At 35.2% G+C, this 25,674-nt stretch overlaps 2 protein-coding genes across 5 annotated transcripts in view; one reads left to right on the forward strand and one right to left on the reverse strand.

Moving 5' to 3' along the window:
• The window catches only part of Dhpr (dihydropteridine reductase), a 34,689-nt gene extending 26,770 nt beyond the window's left edge, over positions 1-7,919 (reverse strand). The window contains exon 1 of the mRNA XM_069832686.1: positions 7,787-7,919. Coding sequence (XP_069688787.1) covers positions 7,787-7,876 — 90 coding nt within the window. The 5' untranslated portion in view covers positions 7,877-7,919. The remainder of the gene's footprint in view (positions 1-7,786) is intronic.
• LOC138704607 (E3 ubiquitin-protein ligase KCMF1-like) overlaps positions 7,913-25,674 on the forward strand; it is an 80,565-nt gene continuing 62,803 nt past the window's right edge. The window contains exon 1 of one of the 4 annotated variants that reach the window (XM_069832684.1): positions 7,913-8,115. In XM_069832684.1, coding sequence (XP_069688785.1) covers positions 8,100-8,115 — 16 coding nt within the window. In that variant the 5' untranslated portion in view covers positions 7,913-8,099. The other 3 variants (XM_069832683.1, XM_069832682.1, XM_069832685.1) reach the window with 3 other exon arrangements.

Here is a 25,674-nt window from a genome sequence, read left to right on the forward strand (position 1 = left end):
AGTATGATGCTCTTTCAACTACATTCCTTAATAAATAATATTTTTTTTTTATTTTGTGTTAGAAGAGAATACTGATACTTGACCATTTTTTAAAATGAATTAATTTTTTTATCAATCTATCAAAGGTAGAGAACTGATTTTGCATCATATTGTAGATATGACATACATAAATACATACTTACTTACTTACTGGCTTTTAAGGAACCCGGAGGTTCATTGCCGCCCTCACATAAGCCTGCCATTGGTCCCTATCCTGAGCAAAATTAATCCATTCTGTGGTCGTGCCAGAGAATCAGTCCCATTCCGAGGCTTATTTGAAGGATTCGTAACAAGCTGTTTTTTTACGGTGAAGGGTTGTTAGCCCTTCGCCCAACCCCCAAGCTGGAGGACCACCCCTCATCGGCTGTCCGCGACTGCTTATTCAATATATTCACAGCTACCCTCCATATCTGGAGGCCGTCTCCTCAATCCGCAACCTGAGGACGCGCCATGCCGTGGTGATAGGAATACACACAAAAAAAATCATCACAGAATGTTGAATAGTTTTTGAGTTATGAGGGAAACACTTCATCACTGCACAGTGAACTGCCAGCATTTTGAATACTGAAAAAAAATATATATATATATATATAAATAATTTTCTTTAAATCGTAAAATTATTTTTTTCATATACCAGGAGGGCAGTGTTTTACACATACTAATTTTCATTATTGTACAAGACACAGTAATGGAGGAAAAAAAATGTTGAATATTTCCAAAATTTTACTGCTGTAAGCTGTACCTAACTCCTTAATTGATTATTACTTTAAGCAGTGAAGTTATTCACTGACTACATTATTCAACTAGTAAAATTACACACTTGTTAAAAGGAAATCATATTTTAAATGTACGATGTGAGATTATTCATTACGATGGGCTACAATTACAGATGTGTCGTCATATGCATTCTGCAATAATAGTGTTAAGTTCTTAAATCAAGGTTAGTTTTAACAGGTACTGTAAAAGCCTATAGCAATAATAGTGGTAAGCCTGGATCACCAAACTTTGTACTGATGTCTGAAAATAGCATACTATTTCTGGATGATGTTGATGATCCTGAAATACTAGTTTTTCATATCGTTCCCTGCAAGGCAGAATATTGTAAAAACCATTTTGCTAACTTTACAGGAGAGGCAGTTACAATACATACCCAACGTGGGAGTGAATACGATAGTCAACTGACATATCAGAGGGAAAAAAATTGTTGGGGCTCACGGAACTTTTACAGTCGATGTACAGTGCTAAGTTAGAAGATTTATTCTACACACCATAACTGATTTTTGGTTAAAGTGGCACTTGCAGGGGACAATATAGAGTAGATTTGAAATTCTGTAAGTTAATGCATAAAAAAATATGTACCAAATGTGGTACATAAGAGTATAAGAGTGACTTAAGAAGCAACTGGGATTAGAAAAAAAATATAATAGAATCCTAATAGTCCAAATTAATTGGGACCGGGATCTGTTTGGATTATCAAAATTTCGGATTAAAGAGGGACAGGAATACAATCAGAAAAACCACGCCTTATCCCCTTCCTACCCTTCACTCCATTTATTTATTTATTGTACTGTATTAATGCCACTGCCATTGAGAGTGATGCTTTAGACAGTTGTGAACTATAACAGAGACAAGTACAAAATCAAGATAGAACAGATACATTTAAAATTAAAATTAAAATCAAAATAACATTAACAATATACTTACTTACTTATTGGCTTTTAAGGAACCCGGAGGTTCATTGCCGCCCTCACATAAGCCCGCCATTGGTCCCTATCCTGAGCAGGATTAATCCATTCTCTATCATCATATCCCACCTCCCTCAAATCCATTTTAATATTATCTTCCCATCTACGTCTCGCCATCCCTAAAGGTCTTTTTCCCTCCAGCCTCCCAACTAACACTCTAAATGCATTTCTGGATTCGCCCATACGTGCTACATGCCCAGCCCATCTCAAACGTCTGGATTTAATGTTCCTTATTATGTCAGGTGAAGAATACAATGCGTGCAGTTCTGTGTTGTGTAACTTTCTCCATTCTCCTGTAACTTCATCCCTCTTAGCCCCAAATATTTTCCTAAGAACCTTATTCTCAAACACCCTTAACCTATGTTTCTCTCTCAAAGTGAGAGTCCAAGTTTCATAACCATACAGAACAACCGGTAATATAACTGTTTTATAAATTCTAACTTTCAGATTTTTCGACAGCAGACTGGATGATAAAAGTTTCTCAACCGAATAACAGGCATTTCCCATATTTATTCTGTGTTCAATTTCCTCCCGAGTATCATTTATATTTGTTACTGTTGCTCCCACCTCTTCAAAAGATAAATTTCCAATTTTTATATTTCCATTTCGTACAATATTCTCGTCACGAGACATAATCACATACTTTGTCTTTTCGGGATTTACTTCTAAACCTATCTCTCACCTGACATAATTAGGAACATTAAATCCGGACGTTTGAGATGGGCAGGGCATGTAGTACATATGGGTGAATCCAGAAATGTATATAGTGTGTTAGTTGGGAGGCCAGAGGGAAAAAGACCTTTGGGGAGGCTGAGACGTAGATGGGAAGATATTAAAATGGATTTGAGGAAGGTGGGATATGATGATAGAGACTGGATTAATCTTGCTCAGAATAGGTACCAATGACGGGCTTATGTGAGGGCGGCAATGAACCTCCGGGTTCCTTAAAAACCAGTAATTAAGTACTGCTATTTTTCTATCGATACCAGTAAAACAGCGAAAACTAAATATCAAATCCAATTATAGTCAGTATCACTAGCTACTGGTTCTTACATCAATAGTATCGCAACATCCCTAATTATGCATATTTTCAGGATTTTGTTGCATACCTGCCAAGTTTGCATATTTTGCAGAAAAAAAGATTCTAGGCTGTTTGGTTGTCAGCACATACTTTTTTTATTGACTGTGCTCAATGGCTGGAAATTCCTTGCATATGAAGGGTATCTGTGAAAAAAAAAAATCAACGCAACCACTCCATGTTTCTGTTTCATCGAACTTCTGCACAAGAAGCATTTCCAAACAACCCTACTGACCTGCCTCTAACATCCCCTACCCACCTTTTCTTTGTTTCACTTATTCTCAGTTGGCACGTCACCAGTCTGAATGTCAAATGCGTGATTTTTTTTTATAGTATGTGTGTGTTCGTTCGTAATGCCTGCAAAATTGATTAGAATATTATCTAATCCCTTACAAGATACATTTCCCACACAAACTCCAATAGATTCTATGAGATTCCTCACTAATATTAACAGCATCAAAATAACAATAGAAGAAAAAGCACTGATTCAATATGAAAAACTTATTAGATTACCAGGAAACAATTGGCATTCATACAGTCCTTTCTGTAGATTGAAAACTCAAAAAAGTTTCATATCCATTGTCCAAGAATTAAAACAGAAAATCAATATCCCGAATTTAAAAGAAAACCTACAAATTAAACCAAACCCTTTAACTCTATTAAATATGGAATATAATCTAAATTTAACAGAAGAAATACTGAAATCAGAAGTAAACACTGAAATACCAAAACAATTGTCTTTAGAGACAATTAATATTAGATACCCTCCACAAAACTGGCTTCATTTATACACTGACGGATCCTTGATCTCCAGAGAACAAGGTGCCGGTGCAGGTGTTACGTGCTGTCTCTTCTTACTTTATAGATCTCTTGGGTATGGAACAACAAGTTTTGATGGAGAAATCATTGCAATAAGTGAAAGTCTCAGGAATCTTCTATGCCACATCAGTAAATTTAAAAATGCAGTTATATTGTCAGACTCCAAAGCAGCTATTCTATCAATAGTCTCTAAACACACACCTTCATCTCAAACAGCAGAAATAACTAAAATGCTCTCTCAATTAATATCATTCAATAAAAGAATTGTATTCCAATGGATACCATCCCATTGTGGAATCCTGGGAAACGATAATGCGGATGCTTTAGCAAAGAAGGGCAAGCACTGCTACTTACAGACCTGTTACTAAATCTATGTATTACTCTATGAAAAGATTTATTAAAACTACATACTTAGACTTCAACAAACAAAATTTGATAACACAATCCCAAGGGAAAAAATGGAACTCTCTGCATCAAAATCCACAGTTAATTCCCGATTTACCACGAAAATCGTCTGTAGCTGCATTTAGATTGGCAACAGGCCATGATTGTTTGGCCAAACACCTGCATAGAATTGGAATATATCAGTCCCCTAACTGTCCATTGTGCAACTCAAACCAAGAAATGGATTCGGAACACCTTAAAATCTGTGCTTCAGTGGCTGGTCATGATAATATCTTTGAAAAATATTGGAGTGCAAGAGGTCAAATGACTTTATTGTCAAACGCCTGGCATTAGAAAACAACAACATTTCCCACACACAAAGACCCATTGATGAGGCTGTCAAGATAAAACTAGCATGTTTGCTTTTTTGTTTAGTTAGTCAACTGTCAGAAGATAGGTTTGAACCTCATAAGTGACACCAATAAGGCATAACTCATGAGGTAACTAATCCAGGGGATATTGGGGTAAGGAGGCCAATTGGTGTAATTACAAACTCACAAATTTGCGCACTAAAATTTTGTCAGTAACCTCATATAAAATGGCCAGTCTCCTAAATTGAGACAATTCATCCTGCCTGTAGTTATCCGTGGTTTTCTTAAGGCACTAAGACAAATGTCAGGATGAGGCCTAAAAGATATGGATCTGTATCTCCCCTGCCGCCACATATATTTTGAAAATTTTCAAATTAAAGCCTTCTGAAATAAGACTCTTGGCTTTGGCATGTTGCCTTTGGTACTCTCGGATGAGTTCACTCAAGTGTCACTCACCTTCCTGACAAGGTTTTTAACATCTTCACCAAGTTTACCCTGTTGCTGTTCTGTCATGCTTCATCCCCCCCCCCCCCACTCATGTGGTACCTGTTAGTTTACGTCCATTTTCGGCTGTCCCCTTAAAAATTCTCTAATGTTCCTTCATATGGAATGGAGAAAATCAGTGAGACAAATGACCAAAAGGCCTTGGAGTTCACAGAGACACTTCCTCTCAGTCCTAATTTAGAGTATTAAATGATTTTCCTATAATTCTCCCATTCAGTCATTCATTCACTTCTTGAATAGTTCACCGCCGTGGAGTAATGGTTAGCACACCTGACCGTGAAATGAATGGGTCCTGATTCAAATCTTGGTTGGGACAAGTTACCTGGTTGAGGTTTTTCCTAGGGTTTTGCCTCAACCTAACAAGAGCAAATGCTGGGTAACTTTCGGAGTTGGACCCTGGACTCATATTACTGGCATTAAGATGCTATATTCATCATAGGAGTTGAAAAAGCGTTGTAAAACAGCCAATTAAAAAAAAAACTCTTGAATACAGGTACTGATAACTTTGTATTGCTCACACCTAATCTAACCTAACCTGTCACATAATACTATACACCTTAGTAAAATTCCTCACATTTAGTATCATTTCGTTTGCATGTATTGCCAACACTGCTACTCGTGTCGTGGTCCATTTAGTGAAAGGGGGATCGTATTTCATCATAATGGCAGGAAGAAAATATGGCGACTCTCATAATAATTACATAAATAAGAATTGAAATATGTTGTGACTGTGATAAAAGTGTTGAAAATTGGTTTATACTGTAGCACCACATTGGCAGTGATAAAAGTGCGCATATTCCTTCAGTGGCTGGTCAATACTCTACCTTGTACTTAGGTGTGTATTATATGACAGGTTAAGTTAGATTTGATTATGTGTGTAGTATTAACTTATGTGAGAGGTTAGATTAGGTTTGATTAAATGTGTAGTATTATTACTATGCTGGCGACACTGGAACCCACTGACACATTAAGAAAATATGGCCGTATTCTTAATTCACGCACTACGATTTTCGTATATAAGGTACGTATTTAGGACGGATTGGGTAGGCATACAGCTCTTCCAATGATCACATCAATTTCTAATAATATAATCAATACTATAAATACAAGGCATTTCCGAGGTATTTTAGCAGGTTCCTATAGTGGTCGGAACATAAGTAACCTTTTCTTAATAAGAAACACATTAGAAAAGGAATTGTTACTTCCGATTTTATTATGTCTGTTGTTTTTTATTTCAAGCAGAGACTCGTTAATTTTTGCACAAAATTATTAAGTTAGTAGATTACACATCTCTAACGAAGCAAAAGGAAGTTATGCCTTCTTCCGTGTAACTTTTATAGAAAATTGCCAGTTATTATTTCACGTGTATCGCTCCCGATCCGATTAATTGGCTTTTGGATACTTTAAAATGAGCAAAATCTATTGACCAGATAATCAGTTCCAGTGTGATACAAACCTACGCCAAAAGCAGCCACAGAGCACGAGTTCAGTTCGCTAATTCCTAGAACACGCCGATAGATTAAGATGATGTTTGAATATAGCCTATGGCATTCAGATATTCATTACAAGAACTTGTCTCAGTACAGTGTCGGTATGTGTTAATTCATGGATCCTATCATGTGCGACATTATTATAGACATATTTGCAATTCTGGCGAAAAACTGTGATCCTACCGCCATAATTGCAAACTAGTTTTCTTACAGAGTTACAGTTTTAATATTAGAATTTCCTCACTTGGAACACGTCCTGCACGACAACATAATTAAGTATGTAGCCTACAAACACTGGAAAAGTAGGAAACCATTCCACAGCCTTATAATTATTTCTTTGATTCACTTTTGAAGGTTTTTAAATTCAATAAGGGAAATACGTGCATGGAAGAATTGTTTTTGCTAGTGAACTAGAAAAGCATTCTGTAAAACTTACGAAAAACTACCCGAAGTGACAAAAATTCTCTCTCTTGTATAGTGACAATTTATAGGCTTATTGTATATTTTCCACTGACCTTGCATTGCTTTCTATCAATTACAACACAATGAATTTACATATACTTGGAGAAAATAACTCTTTTATAATTATTTTCTTGGATGAAAAACGGTGAATTTTGAATACTAATTGTCGTAGCTCATATAATACAGCAACAGGTATCACCGTTATATTTGCCATATACACCTACAATAAAATTCCTGTTTACACTTGTTTTTTTGTCAATTAAGTTTGTTTTTTTTATTTATAATTTCAAGGAACGAAAGTCAATTGCATTCTGTTATCATAAACAATATAGGCTATAATTTGAAATTACGGTAGCACATAGATTTTTTTCTACTACTGCGCTAATCAGAAGTAATTCTATACCGATTGTTTAATCATCATTGAAAATTATTTATGATGTCTTATACGCCACTAATAACTTACAAATGAGTAAGTCGCTATCGAAATAGAAAGAATTGCATGATTGCATCAATCAACACAATTTTATTTATTCTTGGAATCAAAATTTCCCTTAGCAGAGAGAACATTCCCAATCATTTCCTGCGTCTATCCTAGCTCTTCCGTTTGAAATTCACAAATCTCGAATGCTATGTCAAAGTGCGGAACGTCAAAGTCACTGAAATAACACTGTCACAACGCATTACAACAAATATCAATTCCGCGCAAACACCATAAAGAGAATGTGCTCCAATTATTACGCAAAAAAAAAAATAAAAGTAGACGAAGGACGATTTCTAAACTTGCGACTCCAGTCACTTTCACCTCAGTCATTGTTTAATTTCTCACAAACAATACAGTAAACTACATGATTACATTGCTTATCTTGTAAATAAATATGTACGTATTAAATATACCCAATTTTGTGATTTAAAATGCGCAACACATGCAGCTCCCAATGCTCCTCTTCCTCCGTATATGAATACACGTCCCAACACAGCGGCCATCTTTACTTGCTATATCCGAATGGAATGATGGGAAAGCAGATTTTGTGACGTCATTATGGCCTAGTTGGGTTAGGTTTAGAGATGGAAGTGTATTGAAAATTTTTCGTCAATGGGAATGTATTGAGCGATAGAAGTTAACATCAATTCCCAATATCGATACTAGAGAATTTGGTGAAAACTACAGACAGAATAATAACTTCGGGAGTTCCGTGTACTCTCTGAAATGTCTCGACATGAAGGTGAGTGATGCCCTATCACAGGTCAGAGAATAGGCTACGTTCTTGCCTGGGATTAGGCTACACATCCAACAAGATTTATCTGAGGAAATGCAGCTGTAACCATGTTCGAGAGGTCACCTGTTAATTTTTCTGGTAATAGTATAATAGATGTGAATTATAAAACAGTACGGTAACTACATGCACGAGTTAGTACGCAGGACGTTATAAAAAGCATAGAGGCATCAAAGTAGTTTCAACCGATTAGGCCATATCTAGCAAAATTTCACTACTCTGTTGTTAATAAGGTGTAAATAACAGTGAACAATGGATAATACACGTTTATTAAAAGGTGGAAGTGTTTTTGGCTGAAGCCATATGTTGTAGATAAGAAAACTTATAATAGGAGGAAAACGGCCATTCTGTTCAAGGTTTATGGAGTTATGACTGGTTTGTTTTGTATGCAATTTGGTTGTATTTTATAAGGAACGAAATGTGGTGCAATGCTTAAAACACTGTTTTCGAGCCCTATTTTTTTGTTATAAACGCTGACCATCAGAATAATACTAAAAGTTGGGCATAGGTACATGTCACGAATAATAGTAATTGAGTTTTTATATATCATATAGGGGAAATATTTTAGTAATGTGTATGGCATACTTACAGAATGCTAAATGAATGCGTATTTATTCATGTTACACTTTATTAAGTAATTAAAATAATTTTTACTTTGTTTTTATCAAGTAATAGTTGCGATTTCTCTCAAATATCAATATATAAATAGCTTACCGTCATGTTTTGCTGTCACTTGTATGATAGCATAGTTACCAGATGTATTTGTTTGCATGTAGCTTTGAAATGCCTTGTAATATCATAATAATAGTTTAAGTTTGTGTACATAAAATTTAACTGAAATTAATTTGAGAATAGTGACCCACGTCTTAAGTTTAATTCATCTTGATGTGGGTTACAATTGGGATTTACTTATTGTAATTGAGTGGCTTACAATCTTTTGGTTCCCTATTTTAAAAGAAATGTGAATGTTACAATGCATTAACACTTGGAGTAGTAGATGGGCCTAGTAATGTAGGCTAGTTGTTACTTTGTTGTGCTCATGACTTATGCCTAATTGTTTAGTCAATTATAGATCAATGCTGAAATCAAACTTTGTTGGTGACATTTGATATCTACTTAGGCCTATCGAATACGCGTCACGGCAGCATGGTGGGAAAAACTAGTGTAGTTATCGGTTTTTGTGGGGAATTTATAAGAAATACATGAACGAGCCTGAGTGTCTTCTATATGTTGCTAGATCTCAGACAGTCTGTTTTCCAAGTTTTGCTAAAGTAAGTTATGTTCTGAATAACTAATTTATCATTCTTATAATTGTGATAGTGCTGATCTATATTCTATACCTTGTTTACAATAGACTTTTTTGCATGATGTTATTTATATTACAACTCCGTAGTTATAATAGAAATTAGCTGTAATTCAAGTCCGCTGATAAAATCTTCAAGATTACTTCACTCAATGCCGTTCTGCATGTTACAAAAGCACACTTCAACAGTGATCCTAGAATAATGTAGTTTCATCGTAGTTAATTATATACTTTTTACCAGAAGTGCAGTTGGCTATTGAACATTTTTGAAGTGTCCTTATAGTAAAATACCGTTTTTTAGTGAAACAGTTTAATATTTGACAGTTGTTTGTTTAGTCACCTGTCCGAAGACAGATTTGAACCTCATAAGTGACACCAATAAGGCATCACTCGTGAGGCAACTAAGCCAGGAGATAATGGGGTAGGGTGGCCAGTTCGTTTCCCCCTCCATTGCATACATCACGGACTAGTAACATATTACACTGATCAGACTTCAGAAGTAAGTTACACAAACAATAATTGTTCTTCCTCTGACACATTGTCAAGTGAGATGTACTGCCTGATAATAGATGTAGCCTACATATCAGCCAGAACCTCAATGAGAGGTAGTTTGACAATTATATTTCATTTAGGCCTATAAGAGTTACAAATTCGCGAGTGATCTCAAATAATGAGAGATACTGAGGCCGTGTCTCAAAGCTACATTTTCAGCTGAAGTGAACTAGAATGTTGACTAAATAGCCGGATGTGACGTCAGAAGTTATGATCCAAAGCTACATAGTGCATAGCAGTCAAGTCCGTAGTAGCTAGTAAACGAAAATGCTTGCACGATTGTTGACTTGTTCACTAAACAAACATGGATACCTCATCAGCAATTGGGGTTATGAAATCTGAAAATGCTTTGGAAGTGAAATAATGTAAATATAATGTAGAATAATACGTTAACTTTGAACACTGACATTGTTAGTACCTTCTGTACAATATTTTAAACATTATTGTAATATTATATTAAGCCCTTATCTTTTCCTTATAACTAGTAATGAAACTGCATTAGGACATTGCCTTCTTAATTCAATGCTACACTGTGATGTCATGGTTTTTTAGAAAAATAGTCTGTGACGAAGGCCATGATTCAAGTATACATGTTCGTAGCCTAAGGCCGTGTCCCAAAGCTACATTTTCAGCTGAAGTGAACTTGGTAGTTGTCTAAAAAGCCGGATGTGACGACAGAAGCCATGATCCAATGCTACACAGTGCATAGCAATCAAATCCGTAGTAGCTAGTAAACGAAAATGCTTGATTGTTGACTTGTACACTAAACAAACATGGATGCCTCATCAGACATTGTAGTTATAAAATCCGAAGATGCTTTGGTAGTAAAATGTAGAACAATATGTTAAACTCACCATTGAGTTTGGTACTCCGGCACGTTCTTTACATTTTGTAAATATTGTAATATTTTAGGTATTTATCTTTTCCACATAACTCGTAATGAAATTGTATTATTGTATTAGGATACTGCCTTCTTAATTCAGTGCTCCACCGTGATGTCATAGTTTTGAGAAAAATGGTTTATGAAGGCCATGATTCAAGCATACGTGTTCAAAGCTCTCTAGTGTGTAGTATAGGCCTGGATTTGAGTTTTGAGACACGGCCTACCTTCGAATTGTAAAGTTATCAGCTAATCTTTGATAGGAAAATTCCTTAGTACAGTAAGGCGCTTTTTTTTTTTTTTTAATATACATTGGTGGGACATTTTCATTATGAAGATAAAACGTCAGATTAATAAGAAATAGATTTGTTTTACATTGCATATAGCCTATCAGTCTTACTAATAAACCGTGAATAAGCTATGGACGTATAAACAGGCTGTAACTATACAATGGGAATTGCTTTGCAGTAGTTATATACACGAAACCCCTTGTTTAAGCGTTGTATATAGGGAAAAAATGGCCGCCCCTTTAACAGCTGTTCGTATCCACTGTCATTTTATGATGATGTTTACCTTGTAACCACAGAAGAACAAACCAAAGATCATAGAATTATTAGAATAATATTGCTGTAGCTTGTACTCTCTGACCAAGATGTAGTGTGGTAATCGATTAGAGCCAGTTGTACTATCGATATTTAACACGCCACACTAGAGCGCTCTACCGGATCCAGTAGAGAACCTCAGATATTCTATTACCTTTCGTAACGAAATAATGACGAAACTATGACTTAGCTGTGTAACAGTTATACTGTTATACAAGACTATGTAGTGATTATTAGTAAGGAATTCACACACGACTTATAAACGAGCTACTCATTGTATAAGTATAAGACAGTTAAACGTCTGTATATAGAGTTTTTATTAGTAAGACCGTATATCTATTGCCACGGAAGGGACATTATTACGATTTCATGTGTTACAAAAGAGAACATTTAAAGTTGTAGCTCAGTAAGTTAACAGCTTCGCATGAAAGTGGCTAAGGTTCAGTCCTCGAAAGGTCTTTGTGAGAAGCCCTGGGCACAATGGGAAAGTGAAAGGGAACTCAGAAATGCCCGCCCAGGTACTTTTCGTTTACACTGCTTTACAAACAGTGATGGATTTCAGGCAACTAGCGAGAGCCGAAAGTTCGTAAAAGCTACGATGCCTGCCTTATACAGTCCGTCACTGAGCAATGCTTACCTTATCTCAGATGAGGAAGGTGGAGTGGAGAGTTAGGGGAAAATCTGTAGTGACTAAATCGAGTTAATAGTGCCCAGGCCTGGTCTACACAGTGGAAAATTTCTCCGACTACTTCCGCTCAGTTTTCATGTCATTTCGTTTCACCACTGCTCCAGTGTCGTAATATCGTCTTATTTCTGAATAACCAGTCTAGTTCAAATGGTGCGTTAGAATTACATGAAACACTACGCATATAGTCTATGTTGATAGAATATCAATCAGTTATAGGCCTATTAGATAACTGCATGTAGGCTACACTGTTGTCTGTTTTGTTTCTTCGATGTGACTTTTTCGAGTGCGTCTGTTATGTTGTGACAATTTCGTTATAATCTACATAAGTGTTTGCCATGATTAGAATGCGAATTTATAGGGATATACATGTGGATTTTTCTTTATGAATTAGCCTATACCACACTTCTAACCGTACTAGCATTGCTGAAAACAACTGTAGGCTCCGTGTCGTATATTTGCGAGACTTAAAAGAAAATTGCCTGGGTAAATTCATCTGTCATTTCTTTCCTATATTGAATTTAGAGGTCTACTGTAAAATAAGATACCGTTATGGAGATTTTTTTCGCATGAATATTACATTGTTTATGATGTGACCAATAAGTGCATTCTTTGTTTGTCTTTTATGTTGATTTTAAATGTATTTACTTGTTCTAAACACACATTTCTCTTTTTAAAGATGGGTTTCTTGAGAAAAACGCATTGTATTTCATTACCTTCATTCCTGTCAGCCAGTCCTGCTATTATTTTCATTTATGCTCACGTCGTGTGTATTACAACTTTAATTCATTAAGGAAGTTATCAATTATTAATCACATATGGCATTACTAGAGAATTATGTGGCATGTTTTTACATGAAATGTGTATGTTCGAGTTGTGATAGAAAAAATTGTAACATTTTTGACATGAAAGGTTTACTGTACTCTGACGTCACTTGTGGTACCATGGAAACAAATATAAGATGAACTCGTGGTTTTCCACGCAGTCTGCGCCTCTCTAATCTGATTAATATGCCACGAGGTTTCCCACGCAATAGTTACGAAAATAATGGGTTATGGGTTATGTATAGGTAGAGGATAAGCGATGACAATCATTACGATTTTCTTAAAACCTCTGTCAGTTATTTTTGTAATATAATACATATTATGATTGCTATAGTGTTATCGGTTTTATTGAAATTTTGCTAATATATGCAAACACATTTGAGTAGTTCTATATATGTATACAGTAGAAGGTATGTATTTACAACTTAAATTGGAACCTTTCGCAGTGTACGAGTTCAATTAGCGTCATCTTCTTGTATGCATTGGGCTATATTATAGTGTTAGTCGTTTCATTCAAACTTTTGAACGGTTTACCGACATTACTTCTATCTATAGGTCTTTGGGAATCTGGATTTTTTTTGTTGCGTTTTTGTTTAGTACATCTTGAATTTAGTGAAGTTTTCAGTTTGTCTAAATTTTTCACATTTCTTTAATGAAACAGACAGCCAAAACAAGAAGTTTTTCCTTCTGAATTCCACTTGAGTTGCTTCATAGTTTTTGTTTTTTTTATTTATTTATTTATTTATTTGTGTTTGACCTTGTAATGTCATGATCTCACTTCTACATAGCAGCATATCAATATCGGTATTAATTTTAATACTGTAAAACTGAAGATGATTCGTAAAATCAGTGTGGATTTGTTTACTTTTCTACACGACAAAGGATAAGGATAGCTCCCATTCTTCCCCTACCGTCTTCCCCCTTCCATCATTCACCTCCCCCCCACTCACCCACCGCTCAGTCCCTCTTCCAGCCCGCCTCTTTTCTGTCCACCGCACAAATTCTGGATTTTAAATTCTTACAGCTTACTGTAGAGGTAGGCTATACATTTATGCGTTTACAATGTTTAGAAAACATAAAGAATTTTAACGTAATGTGTATTAATTTTTTTCTGTTATTATTTCATATTGTTAGTCCTACGTAATACGTTCTTCTTCGACACTATGGTTCTTTCAGTATAACCAGTTTAAAATACAGTCACGAAGCTTGAGGTGATTTTTTTGCATTTCTCGCGATACAGCGTTCCAAGCGGTTAGCAACTGAGAGTACTAGGAACAATAGAATGCCGGTACTATTTCGCATTGTCTGTGATGAGACGATAGTAGCGATCCTAGTGGCTAGCAACTAAAGTTCAACTGCCATTGGATGCATATTCCCTACGTATTGAGCTTCGTGACTATGTACTAAACTGTGATATAATCTTGGTCTCCTTAGCCTTTCAATCGAACCGAGCCTGTGCTTTCAATATCCATCTTTTAACTCCAGTTTCCTTTATGTCATTTTGGACATCATCAAACCAGCGTAGTTTAGGTCTTCTAACTTTTTTTCCTTGATCCAATTATTTTAGCGTCCAAAGAAGGTTTTGGTGTTCTACCTTCATTTATCCTGATCACATGGCCCTGCTAGTCTAGTGTTTTGATTTTAATGTCAGTGATATCTCTTACGTTCAATTTCAGAAAGAACCAGCTTTCCATTAAAAAAACGTGTCTGTTAGAAATTTAAGAAGAATAATAATTTAAAATACAAACATTTTTCAGTAACGCATAATTTTGACCCTCCCCCCCTCGCTATTTTCGACGGCCAATGAAATAAAAAAAGAACGACATGTAATATCATTACACCTGGGAGTATACATGTTTGGAAACTCATTTCTAAGAATATTATGCAGTGGAAGCGAGGTCAGATGAAAGTATCGCTCCTGATAGGGACATGCGGTGTATGAGCGTAGGCCGGACGATTTAGGTAGTGGGGAGGGAAATTCGACGTATAGGATAGAGGAAAGGAACGTTCTTATTTTTAACACATACGTACCAGTACCTCGAATTTCCTCGATTTTTCTTAATTTTAACATCAGTTTGTCAGTTTGAAGTGTGTAACAAACAACTAGTTTGCATACAAGTGAAATTAAATGTTTTGTTTAACAGCACCGAAGTTCTAAGTCTGTAAGCCCAACTGTAATTATGTAAGTTGACATATTCGCATCGAAGTAACTAGATTTCGATTCCCATCTGATCCTGTGACGTTAGTGAATAATAGAGCTGCAGTATGGTACGTTTTCCTCAAGCACTTACATTTTCTCTTTTAATTCATCGTCTGTCCAAATGTAACTGAATAACGCAATTGTAGCTGAATAGAACAGTAATTACTGCATATAGGGTGTTCCCAAATTCGCGCACGCGTGTGAATCCTGGATGAAAATAGAGACGAAAATGTTAGTGACAAAATTTCGTCCTAAGAATTTTTGATTACGTACGTGTATTTTGAGCAATACACAACATAGGATGTCTTAGTAGTCTGTGTTGTAATGCAAAGTTTATTGTGTTTAACATTGGGTCAATACATATCAAGTGGTATAATAGTAATATGCGTTACAAGAGCGGTATGTTGAAGTTTTCATGTTCGAGGAAAAGTTTGAAAAAGCGAAACGTAGTTGAGCTTTTTTAATTTCCGAGAATTGAAAGAAAACATACCGCTCGTGTATCGTACATTATTTTTTGCGAAGATCGTTTATTACATACCTGAAAGAGGAATTTCTAATTAGTTGCAATGAAATCTCCATCTTGGTTTCTGTTCAATGACGGCAAATTTGCAAAACAAAAATATCTATCTTCAACATTGTTGCTTTAAAATGTTTTCTGTGTTTACTATACTCCAGCAGGCCGTGATATACGTCTGTCTTCCCCCCCCCCCAGTCTATGATGAGTTACTTAATTTTTGCAAATATTTAAAAACAGTAATTAACAGTGCAATTTAGGTGAAATTGCAGTGGTAAATATCCAATTTATAATTATTACTATATTGAACGTCTCTAAAAATAATATGTTAAAAGCCTAAAGCAATAAAATCAATATGTCACTTAAGCGGTAAGAAGAGGGAAATTGTTGTGTGTGTTAGGTTGGGAATACTGAATGTGGAATTTTAGACTTTCCGCGGATTGGTTTTGTGCGGAAACCAAGCAAATACGCACGATCTCGCACAAAAAATATTATTGCTTAAGCTTATTTGACAATTTAAAAAAAAAGTGTAAATATTTTGTGTTATTTTATTTTTATCGTCACTTGTTTAAAGATTGTGGACATAAACTTTATTTTCGTGCACTGCATTTTTCTCCGTCTCAGCTTTGGTAAGTCCTAGAGCAATGAGACAAACATTGTGATGTTGAGCACATTTTAGGCTATGATTAAGCTATGTTTGTGTATACTGTCCTCAGAATTATTTCTTCATAATCAATTTTAAAGTCAAAGTTTTGTATCGCAATTGCTGAAGTGCCATTTTTATAAATTTTTTGAGAGAGAAGTACCTGTGTACCAATATTTTGTTATAATTATATGAAGTTTAAGACTTGTGTACTTTTTTGTACAAGGTGATAAACATCCACTCTGAACGTAAGTTTTCGTAAATTCCTAGTTAAAAATATCTCTGGTGAGCAGTTTAAAAATCAGAAATTTACGTATTACAGTAGTCTACTTCAGGATAGACAATTTCAGTTAAAAGTTCGAGTTTAAGATTCAGGTGGTGTAAGACGTACGTTCTTGCAAAAACTAGTGGAAAATATACTAATTTCATTTTAATTAAGGAATGTCTAGTTATATTTTAAAATTTGTCTATGAAGAGTCAGAGGTAAAGTCATTTCCATTACAAGCCATGAAAGCCCACAGGATCGTAGGAAGTTACGACTCACATGTACAGACAATCGACATTAATGACATTAGGGATGTCAGTTCTACGTGCCCACCGCCTTTACTCCTAATTAAATACCCCTGGTACTCATTTCTATTAGAGGCTATGTAAACCCTAGGGCCATAGTGCTGCTGGAAGGATTAGATTATTGGAGAAAATCTATTACTCCATCGGGAATCGAACCCGCGACCTTCCTGCCTGCTACATTACGCGTTAACTGCCAAGCGCTCGCCCTTAAGCAAGTATGATTACGTATTAAATGAAATAAAAGGAAATAATTGCTGGACAAGAGGCGTTAAAATACAGTATACTTTTCCCCACAAACCGCAGTTAACACATAACAGTACATGAAATTTGCACAATTTTGCTACAAAAAATTATACAATTACGTAGTAGGCCTTATGTCGGATATTATTCCACAGAATGTAAGGGAGAACGGATATAAATTTAAGTCGTATACTGTTCGACACAACTCTACATGAAAGTTTTGTTATATTTAACTTTCAAAAATGTAAGGATATACTGTTTTTTTTTTCTCAGCTGTAAGAATAGATTATGAGAAATAAAATAGCACATGGAGATTAATCATCAGTTTCTAATATAGTGAAACTTCCCAATAACGGACACTGCCGGGGAAAAATTAAATGTCCGTTATTGAGAAGTGTCCGCTATTTAGAAAATCGTTAGTATGTACTGTATACAGTACATTAAAATTTCTCATACATATTCAACACTACATTTTACAGTACATTACAGTAGACAGTGAGATTGTTTACAGTATTCATCCAGAGAGAAGTCCCAGATAAAGGCATCTTATTTGCTCTAGCACGGCAGAACCATTCATGTTAAATTGTCAATGGCAAGCCCCTCAGTTGTAGGAAAAGCTCTTTTTGTGTTCTCTTTTGCATTCTCAGTGTATGATTTTAAATAACATCCTTGTTTTTCAAAATTTCACTAACCTGAGTTTTTCCCACATTAAATTTTGTGGGCAGCTCACGAACACTTAATTTCTTTTTCTTACTATGCTTTACAATATCCACTTTCTCTTTTAGTGACAAACGTTTACGTTTTTGTGACATTTTTAATGTGACTGTACTTCCGAACACTCATCTTGACAAACTAAGAAAGTACGAACTGCTTAAGGTTATATATATATATATATATATATATATATATATATATATATATGAACCTTACAGACTGCTCACGAACAGTATCACAACTAACAACTGTGCTGCTTACCTTCAATAAAGTACAAGAACGTTCATATGCACGATAATTGTTTCAAAGAATTCTGTTTAATTTACAACCGTCTTTTTCTCTCTTTTTTTTTCTTTCACGCTGTCCGTTATTTGGAAGTTTTAATTGTTGTTGGGAGATACATTTCAGTGTCCGCGTCCGTTATTGAGAATGTCCGCTATTTGGAAGAATTTTATCATAAGGGCCAATGTTATTTTGCAGGGGAATTTTAAAATGTCCGCTATTGAGAGGAGTCCGCTATTGGGAAGTGTCCGTTAAGAGAAGTTTCACTGTACTAATTTTAGCGCATCGATTAGGAACATCGACTTAATTCGGTTTAAAAAAAGGACAGCAATTATTGTTTTATAACACTAAAACGATTATTTCATTGGTACTAACTCTTCATACTCTTCACGCAACTGACATTGCATTTTGGCTTTCTCTGCAGAGAATCTTACTGGGAAACATGTCTTTAAACACAATCTCTCGGATGACTGCTTAATGTTCTTGTTTACATTTATCGCCGAATCTTCGACCCATTTCTCTCTTTCTCTCTCTCTCTCTTTGTTACAGTTAAGTGTGTTTCTTCCACACTGCATACCTTCACAGTTTGTGTCCTGTCACGGCATGTTTGATTCTTTTCTTCAAACGCTTTCAAATTCCTGCTCCAAAAGCTTATGTATATTTATGCAAAGAATCTTCATAAACAGTTAAACACTTTTTGATTGCCTACTATTTGAACTACACAAACATACATAATCAAAAGCCACTCGTATAATTATAACGAAGACTATAGGTCCTGATTTATTTTTCGGAGAAAATTCTACGCCAAGTTTTTTATAATTCTGTACTTTGCTTTATAATACTGCGTTAATTACTTCTGATTGAGGTTCTGGCTGATATGTATATTATCAGGCAGTACATCTCACTTGACGATATGTGTCAGAGGAAGAACAATTGTTTGCATGCATCTGGAGTCTGATTAGCGAGTGGAGTATGTAGCTGATCGGCGATGTATGCATCGGAGGAGGAAAAGAACTGACCACCCTACCCCATTATCTTCTGACTTAGTTGTCTCATGAGTGATGCCTTATTGGTGTTATTTACGAGAGTCAAACCTGTCTTTAGGACAGTTGACTAAACAACAACTGTCTTAATCAGTTTATAATCCAAAGTAAATAATAATAATAATAATAATAATAATAATAACATTAATAATCTATACTAATAATAAATCTGTAGCCGAAATTTTTCTGGTAATTTTCGATTTTCCAAAAATAATTGGTCCTAACATATATAAGTAACCACCCTGAAACCGAAAATCGCTTTTTTGAAATTTTTGTCTGTCTGTCTGTCTATAGGCTATGTTTGTTACCTATTCACGCGATAATGGCTGAACGGATTTCGATGAAAATTGGAATATAAATTAAGTTCGTTGTAACTTAGATTTTAGGCTATATGGCATTCAAAATACATTATTTAAAAGAGGGTTATAAGGGCTCCTGAATTAAATAAATCGAAATATCTCGCTTATTATTGATTTTTGTGAAAAATGTTACATAACAAAAGTTTCTTTAAAAATAATTTCCGATAAGTTTTATTCCTTGAAAAATTTTGATAGGACTGATATTTAATGAGATAAATGGGTTTTAAAATTAAAATAACTGCCATCTAAGGCCGTGTAATGAATTAAAAAACAAATTACTTCGTCTATAAGGGGCCTTGGACAGCAACAATCGAAAGCTATGAAAGATAGCCTACAGAGAATGCTTCTGTGTTTGTATGAAGTAATATCGGAAGCTAAATTAACGGATTTGTATAATTAATTATTATTTCACCATTGGAAAGTGTAGTTTCTCTAGATGGACATAATGCTATAATGTTATTACAGTAACTTCTGATATGATATAATATAATATAATATGTAATATTATATAATATAATTTAAGTTATTTGAAGGGTTCAGAACCATAGTGGGCCAAGCGCCATTTACTGAATACGTAGAAAACAAGGGTTAAAATTAAGTTATTACCATAATTTAGTGGAAACCTATAAAAAGTAAAATAAAATATACACATTAAATCTAAATTATGTCAATCTTCATTACACTATGGTTGCATGTAATAAAAATTAAGAAACATGTTAAAGGAATTGTCATTGCACCAAATGAGTGTCTCTGGACCAAAATGATCGAATTTTAATTATTTGGATGCAATTTAAATTAAGTAACATATTAAACGATTTATCCTTCTATCAAACACGAATGTTCCCTGGATCAAATGTCCTATTTTAATTATGTAATTACTTTATATTTATTTCTAATGGGTGCAGCGGAGCGCATGGGTACGGCTAGTAATAATAATAATAATAATAATAATAATAATAATAATAATAATAATAATAATAATAATAATAATAATAACGTAAGTTTAGGGTCTAGAAATACACTTAGGCCTATCTATGTAAAAATGGTAGTACTGTAACCGATTCAGAATGTTATAATGATTTATAACTGAAATTCGAAGAGAAGAGTCGTAACATTTAATTTTATTACGTCATTATCTCCTGGCTTAGTTACCTCATGAGTGGTGCCTTATTGGTGTCACGAGATTCGAACCTGCCTTCGGACAGTTCAGTAAATAACATTTGTATTAACCAGCTTCGGTCATTTTGAATTCTAAAGCAGGGTGCGAATTAACGGGGGGGGGGATGAGGAGGATTCCCCCCCCCCGGAAAGTTATCCCCCTCTCATAAATTCATATTAACATCCCTGCCAGGGATAACTTCTATCCCCCCTCACAAAATATAATTGTTTTAATACGAGTAGGTATACTTTATAAAGTAAGCAAAGAGAATAATATTGATGTATTATCATTACGGGCGAGCTGACAACAATCAGTAACTTTACTTAGGAATTACACTTCTTATCTTAAGCCTGCTCATGAATATAATTTATTGTTATGATCAAGATGCAAGACAAGCAACTCAGTGCGACCAAGAGTTGAGCCGTATCGAATGAGGATGATAATAATTTTATGTATGGCAATCTCTATCTAGAATTCTATGCCCCCTCATCAGAAATCTTAATTCTCACCGTGTTCTAAAGTAAATTTGATTTTATGGAGCCGCCTGTAGCTTGTAACTAGAATAATGTGTCATGTTGTTTTGTGAAAGTGTACTGCAATACTTACCAACGTGCATAGGAATTATTATTGTCACATCCAAGAAGAACCAGTGTTTCACATGCATTATACTCTGCAAGACAGATGTATTTTATGCATTCATTGTAACTACATAGCTCGGCCAGGGAGGTGAAAGGAGGCTAGTATAATGTCAAACAGTTGACGCAGTCACAAAGAAAACAGAAAAGTTCGCCGAAAATACATGCCGAATTGTTTAATAACAATATTTAGCTATAGGTATCTTCTCTTGGTCTAATGGTTAGTAACACTGGCTCCTAATCAGGAGGTTTCGTGTTAGATTCCCGATTCTGCCAAGGTATTTTTCCTTTGTTAGAAATTTTGCCTTAGTCTGTATGGCCTTGGTGTTCTCTCACAACATGGGATTGCACTTGGGACGTGTAAATAATCATGCCTAATAGGCATTTGAGTAGGATGTCGAACATAAAGAATTAATTATTTTGTGTATTCAGTATTTCATCCAATCTGCTCTCAAAAAATCTGGAAGTTAGATTTTAGAAAACCGTTATATTACTGATTGTTCTGTATGGTTGTGGAACTTGGGCTCTTACTTTGAGAGAGGAACAGAAGTTAAGAGTGTTCGAGAATAAGGTGCTTAGGAAAATATTTGGGTTTAAGAGAGATGAAGTTAGGAAAATGGAGAAAGTTACACAACGCAGAACTGCACACATTGTATTCTTCACCTGACATAATGAGGAACATCAAATCTACACGTTTGAGATGGGCAGGGCATGTAGCACGTATGGGTGAATCCAGAAATGCATGTAGTGTGTTAGTTGGGAGGCCGGAGGGAAAAAGACCTTTGGGCAGGCCGAGACGTAATAGTAATATACGTTACAAGAGCGGTATGTTGACGTTTTCATGTTCGAGGAAAAGATTGAAAAAGCGAAACGTAGGTGAGCTTTTTTAATTTCCGAGAACATGGAAACAAACATACCGCTCTTGTATCGTACATTATTTTGTGCGAAGATCGTTTATTACATACCTGAAAGACGAATTTCTAATTAGTTGCAATGAAATCTCCATCTTGGTTTCTGTTTAATGACGGCAACTTCCGAAAGCCAAAATATCTTTCTTCAACATTGTTGCTACAAAATGTTTTCTCTGTTTACTATACTCCAGCAGGCCGTGATATACGTGTCTTTTTTTTTCCCCCAGTCTATAAATGCGAACTTAAAACAAACGGTAAGATTATGTAATGATTTATTTTTCATTTTAATATTTTAACAATATTATTTATATAACATATTGCAGTAATAACATCCGCATCTGGAATCTTGTTGATTTTTTCACAGCTTCCTTAATGTTACTTGTATCAGGAATGCAATAAGTTTCGTGGAGTAGAAGACTTTACTTATTTTTTGCAAATATTTAAAAACAATAATTAACATTGCAATGTAGGTGAAATTGCAGTGGTAAGTTTCCAATTTATAATTATTACTATGTTAAACGTCTCTAAAAATAATATGTTAAAAGCCTAAAGCAGTAAAATGAATGTCGCGCTTAAGCGGTAAGAAGAGGGAAATTGTTATGTGTGTTACGTTGGGAATACTGAATGTGGTATTTCACACTTACCGCGTATTAGTTCTGTGCGGAAAGCAAGCAAATACGCACTATCTCGCACAAATGTAATTGAGGGAGGTGGGATATGATGGTACGGATTGGATTAATCTTGCTCAGGATAGGGACCGATGGCGGGCTTATGTGAGGGCGACAGTGAACCTCCGGGTTCTCTAAAAGTCATTTGTAAATAAGTGTTCTAGACCTCACACCAATTATTTGGCGCCTGTGGAGTCCATGTTCGATAATCCCTAAGGCTACCGTTTGTGGTATTTTTCGAATTGATAATAATTTTATACAATTTTCTCAGCTTCACGGAGGAGGAGAATGAAACACCGGGTTGGGATGTAATTTAAAGCCATAGCGCTTCATTTCTTCCAGCATTATTATTATTATTATTATTATTATTATTATTATTATTATTATTATTATTATTTGTGTCATGCAAACGTGTCTGATAAATACACCATGCTTTGCTAAGGATAGTTGAGGGAGGTGGGATATGGTTGTAGAGACTGGATTAATCTTATTCAGAATTGGAACCTATGGCGGGCTTATGTGAGGGCGGGAATGAATTTCCGGGTTCCTTAAAAGCCATAAGTAAGAAAGATTGTTTAGTTACTTTATAGTATTAAGGGACACTAGTATTGCGTTTTTACAAGAAATGGTCAAAAATTAATTAATTCCCCCCCCCCCCCCAACAGAAATGTTCCTTGAGCACTAAGGAAGTTGGTAGTAAGAGGTTTCTTGCCTCAGTCTTCGTTGAGATCCAGGAGCGATTTTCATATAGGCTTGCTCCATACATCAATATTGCATCCCCTTTCACAAATTTGCCTTTTTCTCGAAACTACATTTCTAGGTGTTCAAAATGTTCGATGCGCATACATTTTTCGCCGAATTAAGTGACAATTTTCGTACTGGCACGTGTTCATGAATATAATATGTATTATCTCGGTTATAACGTTGAGAAATCTGAAGTATCATAAAAGTGAAGAGTTAACAAATTGTTGTGTACTGTAAATATTAAGATATGGAGACATGAATGTCTGATTTACAGATTTTTTTTAACTAATGTCGGGTAACTTACTTGACTTCTCGTTTTTCACCCATATGAAGTCAGTTGTGTAGATCAATTTACCGACAGAGCCGTTGCCCAGGGTGCGCCATAGGAGGCTGGTCTACACTACACCCGCGGTGAGATGAGATAATAGAGATTTGTTGGGATGCCACAGGAGAACCGGAGTTCCCGGAGAAAACCCCCGTGTTACTTAGACCATGGGCTTGCCCAACACAAGTTATAAATCGATGGTACGCCGGGGATCGAACCTAGGTCCAGAGAATTAAAAGATCAGGGCACTGGCAACTAGACCACCGTGGTATATTCAGAAATTTATTGTGCTCAAATTAAGCTAAATGTCATGAATTTCTCAACGTTAAAATATTGTCCAAGAATCAGGGTCCAAATAAAAACAATATGAACTTGCTGTATTTAAATGTAATGCACCTAGAACATGTTGATTATTTTAGTATTGTGCATAATTAAAATAAAATTAACTTCGAAACTATCAGTCCGATTGAGCTGAAAATTTGCACAACCTTATTCTTAATGCATCTAATAAAGAGTTAAAAAATTAAAGAAATCGAATTAAAATTGTAAAAATTTCAAAACTCCGTCTTTGTTTCTTAAAGTACTAAATGAAATAATATTCATTACTTTCTTAATTGGTTATTTTACGATGTTTTATCAACTGCTAAGGTTATCTAGCGTCTAAATGGTATGAAGGTGATCATTTCAGCAAAATGAGTCCAGGGTCCAGCACCGAAAGTTACCCAGCATTCGCTCTTAATGGGTTAAGGGAAAACCCTGGATAAAACCTATACTAGGTAACTTTTCCCAACCGGGATTTGAACCCGGGTCCACTCGTTTTTACGGTCAGGCATGCTAACTGTTCCTCCACATTGATGAACAGGTCCACACCTGTGGAGTAACGGTTAGCGCGTCTAGCCGCGAAACGAGGTGGCCCGGGTTCGATTCCCGGTCGGGGCAAGTTACCTGGTTGAGATTTTTTCCGGAGTTTTCCCTCAATCCAATATGAGCAAATGCTGGGTAACTTTTGGTGTTGGACCCCGGACTCATTTCACCGGCATCTCATTCGGACGCTAAATAACCTAAGCTGTTGATAAAGCGTCATAAAATAACCTACTAAAATAAATAAATTGATGAACAGAACGTATTTTAATATGTAGTTTTAAAGTAGACAGATTCTTGTTAATGGGAGAGAATTGTTATTGTTTTGGTAAATCTATTTACATGCAGAGGATTGGAAACAATGGCTTAATTTTAAATTTAATTCAGTTTTTATAAAGTTAAACTTGTCATGTCTTAAATTAAACTGAAGATAGTTAGATGTACATATATGCAATGGAATTCTTCTCTATTCAAGTCTACCTTTTTAATTTATCACTGATTTTTCGTTCAAAGAAAATAGTTGACGGTAGAATAGCAGAAAATTATCATATATAATGATCGTATTTTGGTTTATCATTTCGGCCTCATGTTACGTAAAAGTAATTTCTGTTAAATGTAAAATGCTGTGTAGCACAAAGATTTAAATTACAGTATGTCACTAGCCTAAATTAAGTACTGTATATAAATAAATATGATGTTACAACATTTTGAACATTGTAGTCAATTTTCAAATGTCTACAGGAGTATATTTTTACCATTTAAGTGACTAGTTTATTTTTATTAAGTTCATAATT

Source organism: Periplaneta americana, chromosome 8 (genome assembly GCF_040183065.1).
Source record: "Periplaneta americana isolate PAMFEO1 chromosome 8, P.americana_PAMFEO1_priV1, whole genome shotgun sequence".
Classification (NCBI taxonomy): Eukaryota; Metazoa; Arthropoda; class Insecta; order Blattodea; family Blattidae; genus Periplaneta; species Periplaneta americana.